The 10,194-nt window shown below is 55.6% G+C and overlaps 1 protein-coding gene across 1 annotated transcript; it reads left to right on the top strand.

Moving 5' to 3' along the window:
* Positions 1-3,676: 3,676 nt before the first annotated feature.
* Positions 3,677-6,859, top strand: FZD5 (frizzled class receptor 5). Its single transcript, XM_056111598.1, has 3 exons — positions 3,677-3,769; positions 4,018-4,383; positions 4,689-6,859. Exon 3 carries the CDS (start codon positions 4,952-4,954, stop codon positions 6,737-6,739), a length of 1,788 nt encoding a protein of 595 aa, XP_055967573.1. The 5' UTR covers positions 3,677-3,769; positions 4,018-4,383; positions 4,689-4,951; the 3' UTR covers positions 6,740-6,859.
* The last annotated feature ends 3,335 nt before the right edge of the window (positions 6,860-10,194 follow it).

The following is a 10,194-nucleotide window of genomic DNA, read 5'->3' as shown; positions in this document are numbered from 1 at the left end:
TGTGTCACACTAACAGAATAGTCAGAGTCCCATATACACCTTATGAGCTGAATTCAAGGATTTGATGCCAGTTGCTAAGGCTTAAGAAGTTAATATTAGCTCTCATTCACTCATCCGGTCCATATGCTGCATGTTGTTCCAGGCTTGATTTTTCAAGATATTGAGGACCAAGCAAAAATTCTGTAACCCTAGGTTCCTATGATGTTATTCTCTCAAGTATCTCTGCAGACTATTACATGTATAAAATCAACACAAATCTAGAAAGACAGGAAATTCTCTAAGTATTCCCTAGTGCAAAACTCCTAAACCAATAGTATTTAACTTTTTGAACGGCACATATGTACCAGATAGAATGTTTAGCATCTGCCTCTGCACTTTCATCAATAAACACATCTAAGACAGTGAATTTTATTCATTTAGTTTTATAAAAATATGATTAAAATGGCAACATGTCTTCAGCTTGGAAATGTGATGTTTGATGAGTGACTAAATGACAGTTGAGCAAATTAGAGGAGTCAAGAAGTTTGGCATTGTTAGATAAGTACTTAAAATTTGCATCTTAAAAATAGTATTTTTCTGGATGGGGGAGATGGTATGGGGGGGTTAAGGTGCTTATCTTGCACATGGCTGATCCTGGTTCAGACCCTAGAACTGCATATGGTTCCCTGAGAGAATAGCAGGAGCAAAGAGTCAGCAGTAAGCCCTAAGCACTACTGTTTCTGTCCCACCCCATGCCCCCAAAGTTAGCATTTTCCTTTTCTTCCATATTTCAGGGTGGGGGAGTTTGGGTTCCTGTAAGCCAGGGCTTACTCCTGGCTCTGCGCTCACAGATCACTCCTGCCGGAGCTCAGGAGACCATAGTAGTGGTGGGGATCATGTCATGCAAAGTTTGCACCTTACCCTTTTGCTCTTTCTCCCTCTCTCTCTCTAGCCCTGTCAAGTTCCTATTTTATAAGTTTATTGAATAACGGATGAATCAGGAGAAAATGGGTATGTGTATGTCCATTCTTTTCAAGTTTAAAGCAAATCATTATGGCGCCAGTTTTAGCTGATTATTGGGAGGATGAAATGAGCTACAAGTAAATGAATTATTTAGTACAGGTTGAATATTCAGCTCTTTTTGGGAGGAGGGTCCTAAGCAGTTTTCAGAAGGTCCAGAGTGGGAGCACTTTGATGCTTCTTCCAGTTCTGTGGACGTAACGGTTCAGTGTCCCTAGGCAATGGAGTATTGCCCTTCAATGCTGGGGACCACTGGCACATGGGTCAGTACTCAGAGAACACTAGGGTGACATCCAGCAGTACTCAGAGGACCAGGTGGTATCAGACCAATAAACCACCTCGTTTTGAGCTGATCCCCAGAAGTTATCATATTTTAACTTGCCCTTTAAAAAAATTGAATTGATATGACTGTTAAACATAAATAAAAAGCCTTTCCAAAGCTATCCAGTGTAAAAATATGCCTCTTTTGGCAAAGTTTTCTGCTGGTATTACAACTGTTCGTAGCAATCCCCAAGCAAAAATAGCACTTTGCTGTTGGTTATGAAGACAGAGGTTTACAAACCAGTAGATAACATCAATTGAGTCAGAACCAAAAGTATTCTGGCGAAATTCCAATGGGAGTGATTAACATTCTCCAACTTCAAATAATTTTTATTATTAGCCAACACTTGTCCATGCCCAATAGCACACGTTGCATAAAGGGCATAGAATGAAGCAGCCCTCCCTTGGCAAGCGTGTAGCGTGCACATACTTTCCACTGAGGGCTTCCCTTTCTATTTGACTGCTATTCCACCTCTTTTCAACTCCCATTACTTTCAACCCCCGGGAACTTCTGCCTCGGGCAGTGCCAAGTATTTCCCCCAAAACAGATAGCATTGGGACACCTGTAGAATCCCAGGGGGAAAAAGACGAAATGCACATTTCAACTTTTTTTTTTTTTTAAAAAAAGAGCTTTGATGTTTGTGAAGCGATGAACATTTACTCCTTTTAATGCTGAGGTTGATACGAAGATCCTTCACTATTTCCCACAAAGCTGTTATTGGTGGCGAGGAGAGAGAAAGCAGGCTGCTTTGTAATTTACTGAAGTCTCTCGGCTTCGCAAATGGACCGCGGTCCATGCCAACTCGTGAGTCCAGTCCTGAGTTCTTCAAGCTCTTCCGACCCTTCTGCCCTCCCCCTCTCCCACCCCACCCCGCCCGCCTTCCACTTCTCTTCTTCCCAGTGTAGGGAAAGGGTGGGAGAGTGGGAGAACAATTCAAACCCTCTTTGAAAGCGTGTGAATGAATCTCAAGTATGCGAAACACCTCAGCTTTCCAACCTAATTAGGGCATGTAGAAAAGAGCCATTTTTCAGGACATTTTAAACCTTGCCGCTTACCCACCCATCCGGAGAGTGTCGCCGCGTGCAAGACTCGGGGCATCCCGCCGCACTCCCGGGTTGCTCGCTGCCCCCGGACATCCCCGGCAGCGCGCGGGACTCGGCTGGAGGACAGCGGGCGGTGGAGGGGTTGAGGGGGGGAGGAGGGAGACTCTACCCATCAAGGAGCACCGAGTCTGCTTTGCTTCTCTCTGAGAGTCATCTCGGAACTCCCAGAATATTTCAGTCTCAACTGGCCGAGGTCGAACAACGTCCGCGGATTGTCAGAGGTAAATAACGACTGGGCACAATAATAATCTTTCAGTTAAGAAATGCAAAGGTAAGGGGCTAAAGTTGGGCAGGCATTGTCTGGAAGGCAGGAGAGGAGAACAGAACTGTGTGTGAATGAATGCTGCGGCCCAGCCTCCAGGGTTCGAATCCTGGTTTGTCTTGACAGTGACTACTAAGTACCGGGCGCTCGGAACACCCCGACTCGGCCAGGTTGTCTGAGCTTTCTTGCGGGGATCTGGGATTAGCTGCTCTCTCTCTCTCTCTCTCTCTCTCTCTCTCTCTCTCTCTCTCTCTCTCTCTCTCTCTCTCTCTCTCTCTCCCACTCTTCCTCCTCTCTCTCCCTCCACTCCCCCCAACCCCCCACTGCTGTTAAGACTTGGAGATTTTGTGTTGAGATGGGGGCCCGGTGGACGCGCTGTCCGGAGCACCAAGTGGAGACTCTGGACGCACCCGCTTGGTGCTCCACGAGAACCTACCCTGCTGGCTGGATAGCGCCGAAGGGGTGACAGGTGTCACGGCTAAGAAGGATTCTTGGAGCAATGCTTTTATTATGCCGCTTAGATGGGAAAGGAAAAGAAAAGAAAAAAAGAAAAGAAAAGAAAAGAAAAAGGATCCCGGATAGGAACTCTGGACCAGAGATCCATGGGCTGGAAGAACCGTACGGGAAAGTGAGTGCAGCCCCGCAGGCGCCCGCGGAGAGCCCTCAGCAGGGACGTCTAGCTACGGCTTTCCCGCTCCAGTTCTCAAGTCAACTCATTAGCATTCGCCCCGCCCACGCCGCTTCCCGCCGGCCGATTGGCCCGCGCGCCTCGGCTGCCCGCTCCGGGCGGGGCCGGAGGGCGCGGGGCCTGGGGGCGGGGGGTAGAGATCGCCGCCGCGGGGCAGTGGGCGGGGACTCGTGGCGAGCGTGGCCCGGCGGCCACCAACCGAGCGCAGTGCGAGGGGGCGGGGCCGGGGCGGGGCCTCCCGGCGGGCTTTAGAGGCAGGTGACCCGGGCGGGGCGGGAGAGGCCAGTCCGCCCGGGGCCGTGACTCTGCTGCCGCGGCTGCCGCGGCTGCCGCTGTTGCCGCTGCTGTCGCTAGTGCCGCTGCCGCCGCCGCGCGCCGTTCAGTGCCCGCCGGAGGTGGGCGAAAGGGTGTGAGAGCACGAGGGGGAGGGCGGGGAGGAGGAGCCGAGCCGGGCGCGTATGGGGCGAGCACCGCCACCGCCCCCAGGAGTCGGCTGGAGCGCGGAGCCCCCTGCAGGGGAGGAGACGAGCGGCGGGGTAGGACGCGGCCGCCGCCACCGCCGCGCACCACGCGCCGGCCGCTTCCCGAGCTGGGAGGTGTCGGGGGTCCTCGGGCCGCCGCTCACCACCCTCCTCCTACTCAGGTGCTGCTCGCCGGAGCGCTGCGACCGCCGTCGGCTTCCCGGACCCCCGCTGGAACGCACCGCCTTGCCCTTGCCCTGCCCCGCCCGGATCATGCGGGGAGGGCCCGGAGGTGGAGCGGACGAAGGACCGGCCTGCGGCCACCGCGTTTAAGGGACTGGTGCTGGGGGCGGGGGGAGCGACCCCGTGTGTGAGTTGCTGCCCCCTTTCCCGCTGCCATGTGCCGCCGCCTCTCCGGATCTCAGCCTGTCGCCAAACTTTGCCGGTGCCGAGCGCGGCGCTGAGTCGCATTTCTGAACCGGGTGTCCCAGGCACGGAAAGGACTCTCGGGCTGGCCGCGGACTCCGCCGTCTTCGGGACCCGCGGAGGTGAGAGAGGCTGCGCGTTTTCCGGGTCTTCTCCGGGTTTCTCGGTTCTCCCCTTTTCCCGAGGATTGGGCGCTCGGGTCGCGGGGTGCACAGCCTGGAGGGCCCAGCGAAAGGAGGGGGGGCGGAGCGGGCTAGGGCGGGAGTCGGGAGTTGGTTCCCGGAGACCGGGGAGGTGGGGGACGCGGGGAAGAGAGCGCAACTTACACATTTGGGGACCGCTGGTGGGGTGAGGGGGAACCTGAACCGTTGACGCCCCTCTCGGTGGGAGTGGTTGCAATGTTCCCTTCTCTCCCACCTTCGTCTAGAGTACTTCCCCCGGAATCCGAGCTCCGGCCGGCCCTCCCCTCCCCTGCCCTGCTTTGCCCGGAGCCGAGCGCGGCCGGAACAGCTTTGGAAAAACAGTGCGTCTCGGGACGGGATTCTTCGGAGAGAAAAAGAAACCAACAGGTTGCCGGCCCCGGCGCCACCCGGAGTCGGTCCGCGGAAGGGAAAGCGCCCGAGCCCCGGGTTTTCTCCTGCCTGCGCTGGCCCCGCTCAGGCTGCGGGCGGCGAGGGGAGGGAGGGGGCGATGGCTCGGCCTGACCGGTCCGCGTCGCCCTCGCTCCTGCTGCTGCTCGTGGCGCAGCTGGCCGGCCGGGCGGCGGCCGCCTCCAAGACCCCCGTGTGCCAGGAAATCACGGTGCCCATGTGCCGAGGCATCGGCTACAACCTGACGCACATGCCCAACCAGTTCAACCACGACACCCAGGACGAGGCGGGCCTGGAGGTGCACCAGTTCTGGCCGCTGGTGGAGATCCACTGCTCGCCGGACCTGCGCTTCTTCCTGTGCTCCATGTACACGCCCATCTGCCTGCCGGACTATCACAAGCCGCTGCCGCCCTGCCGCTCGGTGTGCGAGCGCGCCAAGGCCGGCTGCTCGCCGCTCATGCGCCAGTACGGCTTCGCCTGGCCCGAGCGCATGAGCTGCGACCGCCTCCCCGTGCTGGGCCGCGACTCCGAAGTCCTGTGCATGGATTACAACCACAGCGAGGCCACCACGGCCCCGCCCCGGGCCTTCCCGGCCAAGCCCACCCTCCCCAGCCTGCCTCGGGGGCCGGCCTCGGGGAGCCAGTGCGCCTCCGGGGGGCCGTCCGTGTGCGAGTGCCGCGAGCCCTTCGTTCCCATCCTCAAGGAGTCGCACCCGCTCTACAACAAGGTGCGCACCGGCCAGGTGCCCAACTGCGCCGTGCCCTGCTACCAGCCGTCCTTCAGCCTCACCGAGCGCACGTTCGCCACCGTCTGGATTGGCGTGTGGTCGGTGCTGTGTTTCATCTCCACCTCCACCACCGTGGCCACCTTCCTGATAGACATGGAGCGCTTTCGCTACCCCGAGCGCCCCATCATTTTCCTGTCGGCCTGCTACTTGTGCGTGTCGCTGGGCTTCCTGGTGCGCCTGGTCGTGGGCCATGCTAGCGTGGCCTGCAGCCGCGAGCACAGCCACATTCACTACGAGACGACAGGCCCCGCGCTGTGCACCGTGGTCTTCTTGCTGGTCTACTTCTTCGGCATGGCCAGCTCCATCTGGTGGGTCATCCTGTCGCTCACCTGGTTCTTGGCAGCTGGCATGAAGTGGGGCAACGAGGCCATCGCGGGCTACGCGCAGTACTTCCACCTGGCCGCGTGGCTCATCCCGAGCGTCAAGTCCATCACGGCGCTGGCCCTGAGCTCCGTGGACGGGGACCCCGTGGCGGGCATCTGCTACGTGGGCAACCAGAACCTGAACTCGCTGCGGGGCTTCGTCCTGGGCCCCCTGGTGCTCTACCTCCTGGTGGGCACGCTCTTCCTCCTTGCTGGCTTCGTGTCGCTGTTCCGCATCCGGAGCGTCATCAAGCAGGGCGGTACCAAGACGGACAAGCTGGAGAAGCTGATGATCCGCATCGGCATCTTCACGCTGCTCTACACGGTGCCCGCCAGCATCGTGGTGGCCTGCTACCTGTACGAGCAGCACTACCGGGAGAGCTGGGAGGCGGCGCTCACCTGCGCCTGCCCGGGCCCCGACGCGGGCCAGCCGCGCGCCAAGCCCGAGTACTGGGTGCTCATGCTCAAGTACTTCATGTGCCTCGTGGTGGGCATCACGTCGGGCGTGTGGATTTGGTCGGGCAAGACGGTGGAGTCGTGGCGGCGCTTCACCAGCCGCTGCTGCTGCCGCCGCCCACGCCGCGGCCACAAGAGCGGCGGCGCCACGGCCGCGGGGGACTACGCCGAGGTGAGCGCGGCGCTCACCGGCAGGACCGGGCCGCCGGGCCCCGCCGCCGCCGCTGCCGCCGCCGCCGCGGCCGCCGCCTACCACAAGCAGGTGTCCCTGTCGCACGTGTAGCAGCGGGGAGCCCGGCGGGAGCGCGGGAGGGGCGGCCGGGCGCCCGGCCTCGCCAAGGTCACTTCCGTTTACAGCTTCTTGGTGCTCATGCCCCCTCCTGGGGCACCTTGGAGAGAGGAAAGTGGGGGTGAGGGGGGAGGTGGCCGCGCGCCGGCACTTCTCCCCGGGGGCTCAGGTGTGTTTTTGGATTGCGTTTCCCACTGCCTTCTCGAGAAGCGGGGGGGAGGGGACACCCTGGTTTTAATTTATATGTACTTTCAAAATGTTGAACTGGGTTGCATTTTGGCAACAAAACTGTACCTGCGCTTGCTCGAGGGTTTTACCCTCCGCAGGTTGGCATGGAGAATGAGGTTCCACGGGGTTCGGGTTTCCCCGACGGTCGCGCGCTGATTGGTGGGGAGGGTCTCCCTCCACCCCACCCCCCCTCGACCCCCCCCCCCCACCCGCCCCGTTTCTGTGTCTTTAAAGAAAAATGTGAACAGTGAAAGTGGGGCTGGCTGGAAGCTAGACTGGGGGGCGGGGAGCTCTCCTGCTCTTTGTGTGCGCCTGGAGGAGAGTAGCTAGTCCTTGCGGAGAGTGAGGGCGACTATCAACTCTTAGCCCCCCTGTGCTAGCCCAGGAGGGCGCAGTTGATGTGGGTAGGGCGTCCCCCAGGTGACAGGGTTGGGGACTGCTGAGCGATGCTGTGCTGCCCCACGCTTTGGTTCCTTCCCTGTGGTACTTGCCGACCAGCTCATTCTAACAGCGTCGGGCGCTGTGTCTTGCCCAAGTTAGACGTAGTTGTATGGAGCGTCTAGGATAAGGATGTGGAAGAGTGAGAAACCAAGGGATGGTGATTGGTTGAAGTCCAGACTGGTAAGATGGCAGCTTTGTGCCAAAGGAGAGAGTGGGATCTAATTACTTTTTTTTTTTTTAAGGAATTTGTCACCACGATTACTAAAGTAAACCCACATTTTCCTTCTGCTAATTGCTAAAAGCCAGCCCCCTCCCCACCTTTTTAGATTTCAGGACCCAAAGGGATATACCTCCAAGTAATTAAGTAAAATTTCCACACTTCTCTTATCTGCTCCGCCCCCAGCCTACTTCCTTTATCATGTTAAACAGTCTTTTTGGCTTTTCTTATTCCTCCTCTCCCGGAGAGCTGCGATTAGAAACCACACCCACCCTCGAATGAGGTGCTTGAACTGGGGGAGGGAGGCTGGCTACCTGGGAGCGAGCAAACACTGGCAGCAGTGAGGGAAATAAGTGTCCATGGACTTTGGACTAGTTTATAGCCAGATATCCCATAGGCAGCGACACTGCTCTTGGCAGCCTCTGAAAACAAATGAGCCCCGTCACACACCTTCCTATGCTGGGTCACATGCTCCAGCCAGAGCAAAGTGTCCCCCCGCCCCCTCCCCCAACATCTTGCCCTTATTCCTCCCCCTTCTGAGAGAGCCTAATATTGATGAGTACACTGTTAGAGTTCTGTTTGTTTTCCTAATGTGTTTAATTTGTTTTCCTAATCTGCCATTCCTTCATTCTTCCATGAAAACCTATATATTGATGAATGCGCGCACACACACACACACACACACACACACACACACACACACGCTTCTTTACTACTTAGCCCATTCTGTTTGCTTTTCCTAATCTGTTTAACCATTCATTCATGAAGAGTGTGAGGCCATTACTGGAGAGGGAGGTGACAATGTGGAGGCTAGCAAAATACCAATGACCAGGGTTGAGTGAGGACTAAATTTAGGAAACCAAATGGCAAGAGCAGTTAAAATTGGAGAATGCCTCCCGAGGGAAACCAGTCTAGGCATATGCACCTCATTGATACCAAAGTTGGAAAAATTAGATTTCAGCCCAGACCAGTTTCTATTTCATGGGATATTAAGTAAACAAGGCACAGTGCATTTGAACAGTTTGCTGGCGAGACGATGCCTGATTCTTGGGAGTTTTCAGAACTCTCACAGGTCTAAAACTGCACTGCTCTGCAAATATCCTCTGAATCAAAAATCAGATGTCAGTGGTGCTCTCAGCCACAGACAGGACAAAGTGTTCTAAACCAGAGGGGCAAAACTAGGGAAAGTGGCCTAGTTCCACACTGCTTCTTAGTTCTCAGTCTCTGTCCTCACACTTGCTTCCCGTCCCTTTTCCCTCAAAGATAAAGGCCACCTACTTCCCAGTCTCCGGTGTCAACTCCCCGCCCTACCCAGGCTAAACGTTGGGACCTGTTTACTGTCACCCCCTTGTCCCACAGCCCCCACTATTTTGAACTGATTTGCAGTGGTATTGTGCAAACAACTCTCTTGGAAACAATAGTAAAATGGAACATTGTGGGGCAGTTTAACTGCTTCCTAGCCGGCTCCGTGAAGTTGGAAAGAGTTCAGAGTTCAGTAATTCACCTTCCAGGCCTTCCTTCTGACAGTTCAGTTTTTAAACAAGCAACACCTTCCACAGCTAAACCATTCAATAATCAGACTACTGAATGATTCGGCCAGACTTGGGGAAATTTTTAATCCATATGACTCCCTCCTTTCATTTTCAAGTTGTCTAAATTAGCTGAACATAATTTTTCTTGGTGCCTTATTGGTTGATCCCCGCAAACCTTTGTCATATTCACGCAGTCATTTCCGCTGTCCGGCCATCTGCATGTGTTGTGATCGTGAGCATGTACAAGCTTCAACAATGTGCCAACAGCACGATGTCAGAGTCCGCATTCATTAGGCTGGTTCCTCCTGGGCCAGGGCCGCACTAATCCTGACACAGGCCACCAGGAGGAAACCTCCCGGACCCCACGCTGACCCTTAATAATAGCATCCCCGACCTGCACTCTCAAGTACAGAATGGGAACCCCAGAGCTAGGACATGTAGTTGTATATTTTAATGAACTGCTCCCTTGCTCAAGAGGCTGCTGGCACTCCCGTGCTTGCACAGAAAGGCCAAGTGGGGGGTGGTGGTGGAAGGGACAGCTTTGAGTACCTGCTTTCGAACACCAAGTGTGGCCAGCGGGCCAGAACATCACAGTCTTGGCAGGTGCGGGGGTCCAGTGACTGAGAATTGCGTGCTTTCCCTCATGCCCTTTCTTGGCGCCAGAGTCCAATCAAGTGATCCTGGGGGAGCAATGTGCCTGGGCTGAGAGGGGCTGGTTCTGACAGAAAAAGCTCTCAAGACATTGAAGCAAAGGCAAGGTTAGGCAGGATGGAATCACTCAGTAACCCACTCAGAACTGTCGGCAGGCAGCACAGGGACAATTACAGGATGTATTGCAGCCAGGACTATGTGGTGTATCATTTTAAGACATTATTTCATGTTACAAACTATGTGTATAGTATGTGTGTTGTGGGTAATGTATATACCTAATATATATTTTATATATATGAGAGATTTAGTGACTTTTGTTACGGGTTTGGTGCAGGTGAATTTATTACTGAGCCAAATGAGGCACATACTGAGTCAGTAGT

The sequence above is a fragment of the Sorex fumeus genome, unplaced genomic scaffold, assembly GCF_029834395.1.
Source record: "Sorex fumeus unplaced genomic scaffold, SorFum_2.1 ptg000014l, whole genome shotgun sequence".
NCBI lineage: Eukaryota > Metazoa > Chordata > Mammalia > Eulipotyphla > Soricidae > Sorex > Sorex fumeus.
This window is presented reverse-complemented; position numbering and strand designations above follow the sequence as displayed.